Source organism: Phallusia mammillata, chromosome 1, assembly GCF_965637545.1.
Source record: "Phallusia mammillata chromosome 1, kaPhaMamm4.hap1.1, whole genome shotgun sequence".
Classification (NCBI taxonomy): domain Eukaryota; kingdom Metazoa; phylum Chordata; class Ascidiacea; order Phlebobranchia; family Ascidiidae; genus Phallusia; species Phallusia mammillata.
The window spans coordinates 19033755-19048619 of NC_137252.1; the positions used below are offsets into that span (position 1 = coordinate 19033755).

Sequence of the window (14865 nt, forward strand, 5' to 3'; positions counted from 1 at the left end):
AAGCATCACAATATAAATTGACGTCATAATCAATTTGTGTATTAAGTTAGAAATTAATTTAGGCTTTTCAGGCGCCATTAGATGGTATATATAGATATATATGCGGTCGACATAGCAAAAGGTTGTGTACCCCTGAGCTATACTCATCAAGGGGTCGCGTAGAAATTTCTGTTTACAAATGGGGTCGCAGAGCAAGAAAGTTTGAGTAGCCCTGATTTAGTGCACCCTCTTGCCCTTACGTGCCGGTGCCGGCGCCCATCGCTATATCGTCCCAAAATTTTAACCATACTGTACAGTGTAACAAAAAAATATATAGTGTTCTTTGAACTCAGCCGCAGAAACAAAACAACTATAACAGGTTACGTCATAAAGCACAAAAAGGCAAAGTATTAAAGATTATCAAGAAAACATCATATGCAGTAGCCTTCGTGCACATTCCGGATTGGTTCAGTTTACTTTTATGATCCTACCTTGATAAAACACAAATTGTTGAAAACTCTATCCAGAAGGTATCAGGTTTCAGCAACCTTATTGAAATCGCTTCTTATGACTATTTGTACCATGTAATACTGCAACATAATATCCATTCTATAATTTTATTACAAATGCTATATAAGAGGGTGGCAACACAATAATGAGAATGTCTCGAAGTAGTACGATTAAGTATTATCGTCTAAAAAAGGTAACGCACGGAACAGTATATGGCAAAATGAACAATTCGTGATTTTGTGCACTGTAACAAAAACAATTTTTGGACTTATACAAAAGCTATCGCTGATACTAGATTTGTATCTCCTATAATCTCATCATCACTATTGCACGCAAACATCATTGGGGTGTGGCTAAACAAGCTATGGCCCTTTTGTCTGGACGTTAAGGTAATTAGGGTCAATAATGGCTTTCTTAAAAAAAACATAGAGTGCAGATAACATTAGCTAACGGATGTGGTATATATAATTGGAGGAAAAGAACAATTTTACTTTTCACACGGCAATCGGTGCGAGTTTTAGTACAATGATCAAAAATTACCACGGATAATGTAGTAACTTTTTTGAAAAAGAAACTGGAACAAAAACACTAAAATTCAAAAACGTGTAACTGTTAATATATAGCCCGATTTCGTTTCAACCGCAGTCTCAATTGTTAAATCCAGAATATCTGCAGTGAAAGCAAAATCCGAAACCATATCGCAAGTAGTCTAGACATAAAAAAATGTTCGTCCACTTCCGAATGGCAGTTAAAAAACACGAAAAATTATTTAGGTGTTATCAAGTTGTTGAAAAATACTAGGGACAGAGCAATAAGGAAACTTTATTTTAGGAACAAAAATGACAATTTCAGTTAGCTACTTGAGTAGGCCGGTTCGGCGTTCCAATGTCATATCCGCAAAATTTATAAAAAGGTTTTATTAAACACCATTTTGAATAGCGATAGAAAAACGAAATCAATTAGGCATTGATATTGTTAATATTCGACCTAAAATGGTAGAAAAACAAAAACTTTTAAATATGTCAAACAAAACAATTAACACTATAAGGGTGTTAAAAACAAAAAAGACCATAGATTCTGATAAAAAAGGAATCCCGTATGAATAGTATATGTGCATAAACTTTTTAAAATCCGACCCGAATCTTTATGTCGCGACACAATCAATTGCAAACTACAGACTGGCACTAAATCCACGTGATTTGCAACAGGTAAACTCATTGGTAATATATAGCACTGTCCGATAGGCTGGTGACGTCAAGCGATAGGAGGAAGTTTGTTGCTTTCAGTGACAGTGGGCTCATCTTCTTTACCATCAGCAATGTTGTCCTGTTTGGTAATGTGCTTGGATATTTCTTTCACTGGCGATTTATCTTTACGTGAAACAACATTTTGTCATTAAGCAACATCACAGAATGCGCTTGTCTAAAAAAGCACACCCTGGACCCAACAAAAACATTACTGTATACGTGCTTTCCCTTCAACCTGGTTTAATCCATACATAATTTTTTCCATACATAATTGGACAACTTAACTCACAATCTTACCTGTATCGCCATCATCAGCCAACATGCTTGTGTTTGACGCCCCAATCGGCTGAAGACGCTCACGCGCCACTTGTGATTCGTCTCCGCTGAACGTCGCTGTTGAGCTGTTATTGGTGTCGTCGTTTGAATGAGATTTTTCAGTGTTCTTGTTCAAAGTTTTCACCTCACTCACTTCCCCTTTTATAGTGACTTCTTTCGTCGTCGGTGGTTTGGCCCCTTTGCCGGATTTTCGTTTAGTTGCATTTGTGTCGCCACTTGATAGTGAGGGTTTTTCTGCATGCAGTTTTGAGAAAACATAAACAAATGAGCAACAAAAAGTTCGCACTATTTAAGCTCGAATAGGAATTGGGGAAAAACAAGGCAAACTGACCAACACACCTGTTTTAACTGTCATATGAGCTTTATTAGTCTCATCAGTATCCGGATTGGCAGCCGCCAGAGCACCTTGCGTTGCCACGGTATTGTTGTTATTATTTGTGTTGCTAAGCGCCAAAGCAGCTCGCCTAGCCACATGACGGGACTGTCCTCTAGTTTTCTCAAACCGCCCTTCTACCACCCACTCATGGTGCATCGCTTCATCTGGAGTCATCCGAGCACTTGGGTTCCAGCTTTAAACGGAATTCATGGTTTAAAACAGGGCTTCTCAAACTTTTTTGATCGCGTCCCCTTTTAATCTCCTTAAATTTTCCGCGACCCCTCATACTTAACATGACAAACAGTGAAAAATATACGTTTGTTGTTTTTATTAAAGGCTTAATTCGAGCGAAAACTAAAAACAAGCTACCGGTACTCAGAGTACTACCCAAAACAAAAAAGCAAACATTTATTCAGTGTGATGGGTGAGACTGCTTTCTGCTACAAAGAAAATCCAGCTGTGGCTCAATATTTGATAGTGCTGGTCTTAAAGCTGTTTCTATGTTGCCTAAGCCGGAACGGTATTTTGTTTTGATTGCCGTCAACGTTGAAAACGCTACTTTGGAAACCGTGTGTTTTCAGTGACAATTATGTGTTTTTAGTAAAAAAAAATGACAAAATTTAAATTTGTCTTGTTCGCACAGACCCCCAGTTTGGGAAAGCCCTGGTTTAAAATACTCAAAGTGAAAATGTGGTATGGCTTTCAAGTTGTCTTTTAAGTAACTTCAAACTTTTGAACTTACTCTAAGCATCGGCGGAGAAAATCAAGAAACACGGGATCGGTGGTTCGCACAGCAGTGCTTAAATCTTTCGAGTTCGGTCTCCGTTTTCGACCTTTGCTGTTTGTGATGCAACGGGGATTTCCCTTTGAGTCTGCGCAAATAATGGCAACAAACCATGAAACAGAACCACTGAAAAACACACACATGTGTATTACAGTCGTATTTTTATCCATTTTAAAAAAACCTTTTGGCTATTCCTCTTTCTTGACCCCATTGGATACAAAAAAGACTAAAACATAAAAAGTCCTGAATCATACGTACGGCTGTCTCAATTTCACAATACTGAGTAATGAACTTGAATTCATTTTAAACTGCAATAACAATACAATGCTTAAACCTACTATTGTCGAAAAACCCCTTAAGGTTTTGCCAAAATCAAAGCCTGTGCCCGAGTAAAGGTCTCGGCAGATACACAAAAGCGGGACATAAAAGCATTTGGTAACTACGAGGAGACAGTTGGTTTAACCTGGCTACCAACTAAATATTATCTCATAAAACATTCCTGGACATAAGCGGTAAAAGATGACCTTTTGAACTCGACAGGTAAAACGAAACCGATGGCACACATTGGGTTGTTTATAGAAGCAACTTTATACATTGCAACCAGGGTAGTCTTGATGGCACGATAAACGGTATCCAACACACATATTCTCAATCTGTCTGTGTTATGTAAAAACTAAGATGAGTTTTCTGTCAAAAACAAACCATCAAAAAAAACTCGTCAGTTGCACATTTTTAAACTTCTTGGTCCGATATACTACAAAGTCCTTCTGCAGAAATGTGCGTCAAGGGCTGTTTCAGATCACCACCTTAATTAAACAAATAAACTGTAAGGTCTTAAACTCACCGAAGAAAAGCCTTCGACGTTGCGCGGTTTCAATGAAATCCGATGGAGGAAGACCAAGAACCTGAAAGAAAAATGTTAAAAAAATAAGTCAGTTTAGATTTAGTTTTTTTAACAACGTAAAAAATACGCCATTGTATTAGAAATAAATCAACTTGAAATACTATTTCACGCAATTTATTTGTTATTGAATTCGGTACCATACAATTGCAATGAAAACCAAATATTATTGCCTGTGAGCGATTGCATTTCTCCACTTGTTGTTAAAATTATTTTCCGAAAAATAACAAACCTCCATAATGCATGCGAGTTGTTCCACTTCATTTTCGCCGGGGAAAAGTGGATATCCTGTGTATAATTCAGCGAGTATACAACCAAAGCTCCACATGTCAATCGCCATGCTGTATTGGTGGCCCAGAATAACCTCAGGTGAACGGTAGAAACGACTTTGAATGTATGTGTAAACTGCACAACGTAGAATATATATTTTTTGGTAAAACTGCAGCAGTTGATTCTATTGTGTTTCCAACCACATGGCAACCGGATTTTTAAAATAAAACAAAGCTTGTTTTTGGTGTTATGTTTATAATCGCAGTCGCATTAAAAGTATGACAACAACATTTTTTTTCCATTATTGATACACAACCAGCACTATTGATTAACCATACCTCTTTGATGCTCGTAACAACTGGAGCCAAAATCGATCACTTTGATTGCACTTTGACCTTTTTGACGAATTAATATGTTTTCCTAAAATAAGATACAATGCAAAACAATAAATTAACAGCACCCCATGGGGTGGGTGTTAAAACTATGATCAATGTAGTAAAGATGTCGACAATGGCTCTTGATTACTTTTTACGTACAGCCTTATTTATGTGAATACCGTTACAACTTAATTTGCATAGAACTTCGTCAGACAGATGGCGCTGCAAATATTTAAGATCTTACACCGATGGGTTCGATTATTTATTACACTAAACCTAGAAGATCAATCAACTGTTGCGGCCGCTGCTCTATAATTTAAAACATAAGATGGTAAACCTAAAAAGATGTAGGAATAATGTCAATGAGATCTATAAAGTGCTAAATTACTTCGGAAAAAATGTCATTCTTATTGCTAAAGAAAATTTCGTACCGGCTTCATATCACAATGGATGATCCTTTCCTTGTGAGTGAGACATAAACATTTTAGAAGTTGGTAAGCGATTCGTCGAATGAAGGAAAGGTTAAAACCCTGGAAGTTGTGTTTTTTGATCAACTCGTACAGGTTCATTCTACAAATGCATCGACTTTTTAGATGTGCCATGTACAAGAGAGTAAAAATTCGTGGGCCTATATGTGATCGGTGAAAGATGTATGAGGGAAGGGTCTATATTCCTTTTGCAAAATTAAAAAATGTGTCTGCTTTCACCTTCTTAACGAGATCAGGCTGTCTTTACTACTATCAAAATGTGACGTCAGAGAGCAAACAACAAGATCCCATAGTTTTGCTCTTAACTTTAAACTTTTAAAGCGCTTTTGTAACCACTGAAGTTTACTTAAAGATCACTAAAAAATCTTTGTAGGGGTTACCGACAGCGCAATGGGCTAGAAATTTATCTTACAACCAGGAATTAGTTTCTTGGTTAAGCAGATCCTCCAGCTGCTTAGCTAAACAACTTGATCATCAATTAATAATTATGACATTTGCACAAAGCCACTTCGATCATAAAGTTTGGAAATAATGTCGTAAAATTCTACGATTACCCCCATATGGCTCTCAAACTATCGTCTTCAAACGGTTTTCAACTTACCCAAGCAACTCGAATGTAATACAAAGGTGATTTCGGAAGTAAAAATATTCAAGCATGTGGATGACGTTGTAACCTCCGTCTTTATCCTTGCGTCGCAGGGCATCGAGAATTTTCACCTCCACTAATGCCTGGTGGTGAAATCTAAAGGCGAAGCATAATCTCTGAAAATTTGTTTTATAAACTGTACATTTGTTCAAACTGTGTGTCCACAAATGCTTATTTTGTATGAATGTCCCTAATCTAACATAACGCGAAATATCTGTACCACGTTGATCGTATTTACTTGGACAAGTATGCACACGATTTGTGGTTTAGTGAACAATACATGACTACTTTCAGCGTAACGTGGAATTTTTAGGACAAATCCAGTCATTCGACTCATATCCAATTTTGTGTAAAGAGATGAAATAACAAAACGACGTTTGTGTACATTAAGGCGTGTACCTTAATCATGTTTAACATGCGGGAAGTATAAGAAATGGTCCAAATCTTCAGAAGAAAAACGCAAAATTTAGAGTGGTTTTGATATATTCTTTAGCACCATTCGCTACGATACAGCAAGCAAAATATTTATCTACATTTTTAGAAGGACAACAGTAAATGCTTTGCAAAAACAAAAATAAATGCTTACAAATGCCACATTAAATATGCAGGGCTTGAGTATGTTTCAACCATTTTTCATCAAGAGATGTTACCATGTAAATACACAAACCACAAAGACAAGCTTTTGTCCAAATAACTTGGTGCCTGTTTTGCACTTTTACAATAACGCAAACTTTTAATAAAATCACCTTTTGTAAAACTTACCGCTTCTTGTTCCGAATAATTTTTACAGCAACTAGGGTGTTTGTTTTGTGATCAAGCGCTTTCACAACTTGTCCGAACGATCCCTTCCCTATAACCTCGAGAACTTCGTACCTGTACATCATGTGATCGTGCAAAACCTGCAATGACAAATAATAACAATTACATGTCTGAATGGAAAAAAAAACTTGTTTCAAGATGGAGTGGTGTTTCAACAAGAAGCAAGGTTTGATTTAAAACAAACCAGTCTTTGTAAAGTCACCTTAATATAAGAGCCATTATCATCATCATATCCGCAGTTTTGTGACGCGCCCTGTACTCCCTGAATTTTCTTGCCATCCAACCCAAGAAACCAAACATCTGAATAATCCAGAATCTCGTTTTGTTCGAAGGTGGTCATTCGCGAACCAAAAGCACGAACAGATTCTGTGCAAAAATGAAGTGATATACTTTGCGTCCTTTGAAAACTTTAAACACGAAAAAATGTATATGTAGCCTACGGTTTATTTCATAAACAATATCCGGAAATTTTACGATTGTAAGATTTCAGTTAGGATTTATAATTAAGAAGAATGTAAAATCTATGTTCGTTACCTTCAGGGCTCATAGGAAGTTTGTGACCTTCATAAACTCGCCCAACTGCGTTCTCGCGAGTATTGACTCCATCAACCGCACCTGCGAAGTCGAACGAATCACGTCCTTGTGAAGATGGCGCCGCGTGGTGGCGATTGTGGCGTGGTTTGCTAAAAAGGTTCTGGTGACCTACATTCAAAATTAACCACACTTTAGGTCACACAATTGTTGAATTAACATGTATTCAGACCAAAAGTCGTTAAACCTTAAAAAATACATTTTTCTGCATTCAAAACAACAGATAGAATAAGTTCAAAAAACAAAAAGCATACAAAAATAGAAAAGTGTTAATTACGCAAATGCTTGATACAAACGTCTTGTCGCTCGTTTACACATCGCGATTTTGTTACTTTCAAATAATAAAACAAAAACACTTTTAAATAAAACAAAAACATAAACAAATCTACTACGCAAACGCGTCTTCGCTGTGAATTTAATGTTGTCATTAAAAACGTGAAACTAGCTCTTTCTGATGGTTCGGAGATATTAAACACTAATTTGATGCAACGTTTATTAGAAACTGCAATAATAAACCTTGTGGTTTTGATCCATGGTGATAAGCAAGTTGTCCCGAACCATTCATAGGCTTAAAACCAAGAGCTTTTGCTGATGGAAGTTTGGTGGGAGGAAGTTGAACCTGATTTCCTCCTAATCCACCTCCTCCGGGGTGAACTCCCTGGTGATGATGGGAATCAATGAGATGTGGAAGATGGCCGACCCCGGAAGCAAAACTCTAGAAAAAAACATTTAAAAGTAGTAATTATGTCTACATTAAGTTCGTAATGGGATTTAAAGCTGAAGAAATGAGGTATGAGTTTTGAAAAAAAAATACTTTTATCCGTAAATATATCTTTGGCTAAGTCGGATTTAAATTGCAACATAAACAGTAAAAGAGAAGAAATAGTATAGCTAGCAAAGTTTAAATTTAGCGTAAAATATATTGTTGGTTTGAACTTACCTCATGCGTGTGGTGAACAGCTCCGGGCTTGCCCGTATTTCGCTTGGAAGAAAGGCCGAACTAAATGATAGAAAGTGTTTAAGATGAAACATAGGTAACTCTTAATCAACGGGAGAATCACAATCCAGGACCGCAATCAAATTGCCAGTTTTTCCCGGTCGTTTCAGTAAACGTAAATTCAAATTAACAGGGCGCGTAAAGCCCCGTCCGTTTTTTTGTTTGCGAAGACAATGGGAGTCAACAGACAACTGGCCGGTTTATTACACGCTTTTAGTTCGAAAAACTTATCAACCGCACGATGACCCGAACTATAATACGGCACATTTATACACAAAAGAGAGTGGGGAGTCCCAGATAATTTATTGCTATTGAAATTACAAACATTAGTTATAAACCCTGATGCTCTACCTGTTGGAAGTTTTTATTGGAAGACAATCCACTCTCTCCGGAGGCAAAATGACTTTTGCTAAAACTGTTTGAAGTCTGAAAAAGCATAACTGTGTTTTTTACTCTGTTTATTGGACAAATCATGTAATTTTATTCATATGTGAACGGTTTCTATGCGTAACAAAACTGTCCATAGGGTCGCTAAAACCAATACACTGGAAAATTAACACATCCGCCGCACCTGCCTGGATACTGTAAATTTACAAATAATAGGTAATCGTACATTGAGTCAAGTGTATTAAAGTAAATTTATTTTCAGTGTTTTTTCATCAAAATTGTTTTTCTGTAATGTGGCCTAGTTTTTGGCGTGTTAGCTCTTGTCAATTTTTATCGATTTCGGGTCCAGACGTGCCGTGAAGTCACGGGGTGGGTTGAACCAGCTTGCAGTCTGCGAGACAGTGATCAAAAAGTTCACTACCTGGCATCGTAATCTTTGCAGTGTGGGTTTATGGGTCTAAAGGTTATTAACCCAGCTTAGTCGTGCTAAAAGATTTGTAGCCTATTGGAGGTTTATACAAGCCTAATAATTTTTACTGGAAGGAAATTGGTTCAATAAAGCAAACTATTTTCCTTGTAAAACATGCAAAAACAACTTTAATCCAAAATCGTTTAGGGGCATCCCGCAAAAGCTATTGCAAGCACTTAAGTAAAAAAATATGATACATTATTGGTTTCTAAGTCGCATAACGTATCGCATGGGAAAAATGATTTTCTAAGTAAACGCTTATTTTTAGCGACATGCGTCTCAAAAAAAATGAACGCGAAAATGCGAAGGCCCGCCCTCAACACGTTCCAACATGACGCAATGCCACAACTGAACAAACAAGAGTGTAATAATTGGGTTTCAACAAGTGCAGAATGTATGGGTTATCGCATATACAAACATTGTCAACAAACCGCAATCGTTTTCAAGGGTGCTATCACAAAGCAGCACATTTAAATTAAAAAAAATCGGATAAATTAAGCGATGAAATATGTGGGTTGTTAGCATGTTAGCAGCGATGGAATATGTGGGTTGTTCAGCTGCGGTTTCAGTAAAGTAAAACACTATCGGAAAACAACATAGTAATATCTAAAAATGTGGCAAGGGAAACTTATCTGGTGAATTTTTGCCTACCTCGTATCCATTAGGACGCAAGCCGAAGATTTCCTGGAAGGTTATCTTATCAGTTGTGCTTAGTAAAGGCAAATCGCAATCGCCACAAACTTGCCTCTCTCGCAAATTGTGAGATACATTAGCCATAGCAACGCTGGCCAGCACCGTTCTCTTCCTTCCAGAAACCCGTTTGCCTTTCGCGCTTTTTAGTGGCCCCAAATGGAGGCTATTTCGTAAAAGAAGAGGGCCATCGGGCCGACGTATTGACGCCGGACTCGGGGAGGGGGAACCAGGCGGTGTCGCAGGACTCGTTTTCGAAACAGGTCGTCTTTCAACCACGCTATGTGGAATAGGGGACATCGTGGGCGACTTTGTAACCCACGGATCAATCATTGGTCGAGGTTTTGAAGCTCTCACGTGTTTAACTCTTTGACCGTCGCAGACCAGCCTTGGTGGGTAGCGCACTTCAATTTGCTTTTTATTTGTTTCCGTCATATTTAAACTACTCTTAGGTGTCATTACGCCAAAGCAGTTTAACAAGATAACAGAAAAACACTAAAAATCGAGTTAAGAGGCAGTTAAACAAGATAACAGAAAACACCAAAATTCAAGTTGAATGCACATATTGTTCACTCACTGAAGTAAGGATTCGTTCCTTTCTATTTACAACTACCTGATACAGCGTTTACGTAACGGCAAATAAATGTAATCTCCATTATAAACCCACAATATTTAGACAAGCACTGCCAAGTGCCTTTAACACTATGCGAGACAAGAATTGTAAAAACTAACTCTGTGGACCACAGTCTGCCGTACTTCAGCAAACCAAGTAATTTAACTGCTTAGTACCAAACAGAGCTGTCAGAGTAGTTCATAGCTTTCCACGCGCACGTAATTACTTTATCATCCTCAAAGGTTAAAAATACGACAAAACTACAGCTAACCGCGTAAAAATACCCCGGCAACAACGTGAATCTAACCATCCAAAAATTCCACGACTTGCTTTGGAAAACCACGCTGTAGACAAATTCCAACGCACAGAGAACATGACCGTGCTCTCCTTTTTCTCTGCACTCCCTCCGACTGTGAAACGACAACAGCGGCTTGCCGCAACGGGTGATGCCATATACCGTCTGGTTTATTTGCTTTGGACTAATTTACACGAAACGTTTTCTATAACTTAACATGGTCGGTTTAAAAATATATCGACTACTCGAATTACCACTTTACCATGTTTCAGAATAAATTTAGAAAACCTGGTTGTTTTTCTCTTGCAACAAATGTTAAGGCTCGATTTCGATGGTTTAAACTGACGTACTTAAGTCAAGAATGTCTAATCAGACCCATTACAAAATGTTTTTTAAGAACTTGCCCAAAAACACAACAGGCCAAGCACAGTTGCTCAGCAGCTTTAATCTTAATCCCTCAAACGAGAAAGCCCAATGCACAGCCATTGACGTCATATACGTAACAAAGAAAACACAAGATGCCTCGCTGGTTGGGGTGAATTAGTTCTCAATGATCGCCCAAAATGCCCTTTAAACCGAACAAGGCAAAACATTTCTTACCAATTTGGAATATTTAAGTATATCGGAGCAGCCATTAAGGTGTTTACTAATTGTTTTGATAATAGCCACCCTCCGAATCTTGTGTACAAGCAGATAAAGCCGAAAAAGAAAAAAAAAATCATAGGCAAATTTTTAAATATGCATCTGAAGGTTTGGTTAATGTTCTTACAGCGAAAAAAGGCCAATAGCGTTGAAGTGCTGCTCCTCTCTAGCCAGACAACAAAGCTAAATAATTGAACACAAACATCGCACCTAAAGCTGGGGTGCCGTGTTTGCGCAGTCCCTTGCAGGACAGCCAGCTCTTGTCATGTCTTGTCTTGTCGGCGAACATAAAAAATGGTTTGGCATACCGCAGTTAATGAGAAGAGCAGAACGGGCTTAATAAAACTCGAGTATCTAAGGACTTGGCGCACACAATTTTCATTTCGTCCGAGTAAATAAATTTAAAAATAAAAATTCTTTGTTTACAATAGTCCATCCACATTTAGTAGCGTTGGCCACATACCAAGTATTTTGCACCTTTTATGGCAAAGTGGTTTGGCGGATGTAATATATTGTAGTGAAATCATGCGCCAAACTTATAAAAAAACAAATATATTTTAGTAATGCACTTAAACAACAAGTGTACTCCGGTGGCCGTTTGGCAGGGGTATATCGGGCGCAAAGTCAAGTTTTTTTGTAATGCAAGACCCAGTAGGGGGTTTCTTTCCTAACGTACGTAATTAAGAAACTATAATTTACCGGATGTTTGTCCATGTCTTTTAGTGGCATCAATGCGGGTAAAACGTTGCTCTTCTTTTCGCGCCGAATCCGCTTGCTGAGAACATGAAAAATACGTTTTAAACATAGACCCTTTCGACTACTTTGTTACCACCCCTTAAAAAGCAAAGTGTTTTATTGTGTTCCTTATTCTTGGTGTTGCACTGAATATTTCTTGATTTGGCAACTTTTTACTAAAGATTATCCGTTTTTTTTAAGTTTGCAGAAAAGCAGCGATTTTCAGCACTAATGTTGCGCGTATTAAATATGCACCACGTGTTGCTTTTGTGTGCTTTGGGTAGCGAGACTATAAGGATCAATAACTTGCCTTTTTTCCATGTTCTTGTATGAACGTGAATTCATCATGACCTGTCACTGGGATAAAAATCGCAACAATTTTAATTCATTAATATGACATTTCCTAACAGTTTTCTGAAAACAAAGCATAGGTTACATCAATGAGTAAAATAGAGAAGTAAATATGATAGGAAGAATATGTAAAATACTTCGCTCAATCACTTTTTGGGCTTTGAAATCGTTTAAAGTTAAAACTTTTTCTCTCAGGTGTGTCGAACGACCCTGAAATATTTACTGACAAATCAGCCTTTGCGCGAATAGAATCGATGTCTTTTGACATTCGCCTGCTGGCCGCATTTTGTATCTCAACTTCAGACTACTAATCTGTGCGAGCAAATATTTGCTTAATGTTCTAAAATGTTATTGGCATGTCATTAAATATTAAAACTTTACAAATCTGTATAAATTTCTTGTTTAACAACCTGACCAGCTAGCACAGCCATTTTGCCCTCGCCTTTAAAAAATGGTACAACAGGTGTTTTTCACCACACGTCAGTCGGGCGAATTACAAAATCAATGGCTGTATAGGCGTTAACTCGATGCGGATGTACCTTGCGCATGCATGCAGTTTTCTGGTGACGAGAATCATTGCTAAAACTGCATAGGCAGGGTTGCCATCGACTTGAAACCCAAAACAAGGACAACCGAAAAATTAAATTTTTATGCTAAACGAAACAAACGTTTTTGAACAAATCTTTGCATTTATACGAGCCATGACATAATATTTGCAATATTTTGGCCAGAAACAATCTGTTCCAGCAACTCGTTGTTTGTAGAAAATACTAAGTGCATCTTACAACAGGCCGGGTCTAGGTTCACTTCCATTTGTAGCAGGGATTTGACTATAGTAAATGTGGAAAATAAGACAAAATATGGACTACAGTCAAAAATAAGGACATTTCTTAGAAATAAGGACAATGAACTTTTCTAAGATATAGCCCTTCAAAATAAGGACAAATCTTAGAAATAAGGACGGTATGGCAACCCTGTGCATAGGGCTAAAAATAGTTCAAGTCAAAAACCTAAATGTACAACTTTATGTCTAGAAAAAACATACCTGCCACTTGGTGCTTTCTAAAAACGGCTTATGTGAAGCATCCACACGGTTTAAAACCGCATTACATGTTTTGTACAGTAAGCACATACATGAACACGCAACTATAAAATGACACTGCGTTGGTATTTCTCAAAAGCTTTTCTTTAGATTTTTGCGGTAAAAGTTACTCAACAATCACTGTTACTCAACAATCAGTACATTGTCTCGCCAAACTAGCACTGGTAAGAAAAAAACCTTACACGTAAAACAGTGTTTGTGTTTCAAATCAAAACAGTGATAAAATATTAATAAAGTTTATCCTTCCTCATTCAATTACGTCTTTTGAAGACCGATGTCGATAGTTTGCTCGTTTGGTCCGAAAGTTGAACACATATGTCTGTTTTGTCATTTAAGCCTTCATTGCTTTCCCTGTTTTAATTGGGCTGTGGAAGTAATAGCAGACCAATTTTTCTGTAAAGCAACAGGCTCAACAAAATCAGTTAGATTCAACAAAACCGACTAAACTAGCTATTTATAACGCGTTTGTTCCATCTATTTGTACTATTGCAATATTTAAAAAAAATTGGTCACATTTTACAAAAGCAGAGTGCTTTCTAAACATCAACCACACTCTTTGGTGTCGGTGATCAGTTTTCTAGAATCTAGAGTACTGTCTCAAAACTTCAAAACCGGTGTCAATCTAACAGCTAAGATTATGTGTAAGGCCAAAAGGCGATGGTACATAATAACAGCTGAACCTCCCAGAGCTGGCCCAATTTTAAAAGAATGAATGAATCTTGGAAAACTTTACACTATAATGTTTCAGGAGGCCTGCCCTCTGAGGGATCATTAACCACTGAGTGCGAAACCTGAGTCCAACACTAAACAAAGTTACACGTTAAATGGTATCCAACACCCAGTTTTCTTTTGTTTCAAAACAATGGTTTTGTGACCACAGGAGGCACATATTCATGCCTGACTGCCAGTGATAGATTTAAGTCGAAACCATTATTTCAGGTGGTCACCTTCAACGCTTTAAATGCCAAACAGCGAAGTGAAACAACGGCCTTTAAACTGACCCATTCCAGGTCTGAACCAAAAACAAATCCACAGGTACATGTAAAAGTATCTAATATTTGCTAAATTAAATCATGTTCGTGCACATAATGGGTAGTCTTTCGTCTGCTTTGGCAGTCGATCACTCGTATGCGTTTTTTATTTGTAGCCAAGCGAATATATCTTATGTGATGTCTATTTGTTACAATTTGCACTAAAAAGCAACTTAATTTCAAATATGTTTGTAGTCTATTTATGTACCGCCTTGAAACATCATCAAAA

General features: G+C 37.5%; 1 protein-coding gene across 3 annotated transcripts; it reads right to left on the bottom strand.

Moving 5' to 3' along the window:
- Positions 1-582: 582 nt before the first annotated feature.
- LOC145239369 (dual specificity tyrosine-phosphorylation-regulated kinase 4-like) lies at positions 583-13958 on the bottom strand. Of its 3 annotated transcripts, XM_080102697.1 has the most exons (18): positions 13549-13958; positions 12463-12509; positions 12117-12192; positions 8673-8747; positions 8265-8324; positions 7841-8039; positions 7268-7435; positions 6936-7099; positions 6677-6813; positions 5870-6010; positions 5212-5350; positions 4742-4823; positions 4366-4538; positions 4077-4137; positions 3191-3320; positions 2412-2641; positions 2034-2306; positions 583-1859 (listed from the first exon to the last, which is right to left on the bottom strand). In XM_080102697.1, the coding sequence occupies exons 2-18, from the start codon at positions 12498-12500 to the stop codon at positions 1744-1746; spliced, it is 2262 nt and encodes a 753-aa protein (XP_079958823.1). In that variant the 5' UTR covers positions 12501-12509; positions 13549-13958; the 3' UTR covers positions 583-1743. The 3 variants fall into 3 exon arrangements, with proteins under 3 accessions (XP_079958823.1, XP_079958815.1, XP_079958809.1); XM_080102689.1 differs by lacking the exon at positions 13549-13958 and having other exon boundaries at positions 12463-12561; XM_080102683.1 differs by lacking the exons at positions 12117-12192; positions 12463-12509; positions 13549-13958 and adding an exon at positions 9829-11005.
- Positions 13959-14865: the final 907 nt, after the last annotated feature.

What these genes read in the sequence shown, in the direction of transcription:
- LOC145239369 (XM_080102683.1), bottom strand. Translation starts at nt 10,326, where the DNA reads ATGACACCTAAGAGTAGTTTAAATATGACGGAAACAAATAAAAAGCAA. An exon ending in AACTCGCATGCATTATGGAG is followed by an intron (nt 4,138 to 4,365) that starts GTTTGTTATTTT and finishes TTTTTCTTTCAG; the next exon opens with GTTCTTGGTCTTCCTCCATC. An exon ending in ACGTCGAAGGCTTTTCTTCG is followed by an intron (nt 3,321 to 4,076) that starts GTGAGTTTAAGA and finishes TTATTTGCGCAG; the next exon opens with ACTCAAAGGGAAATCCCCGT.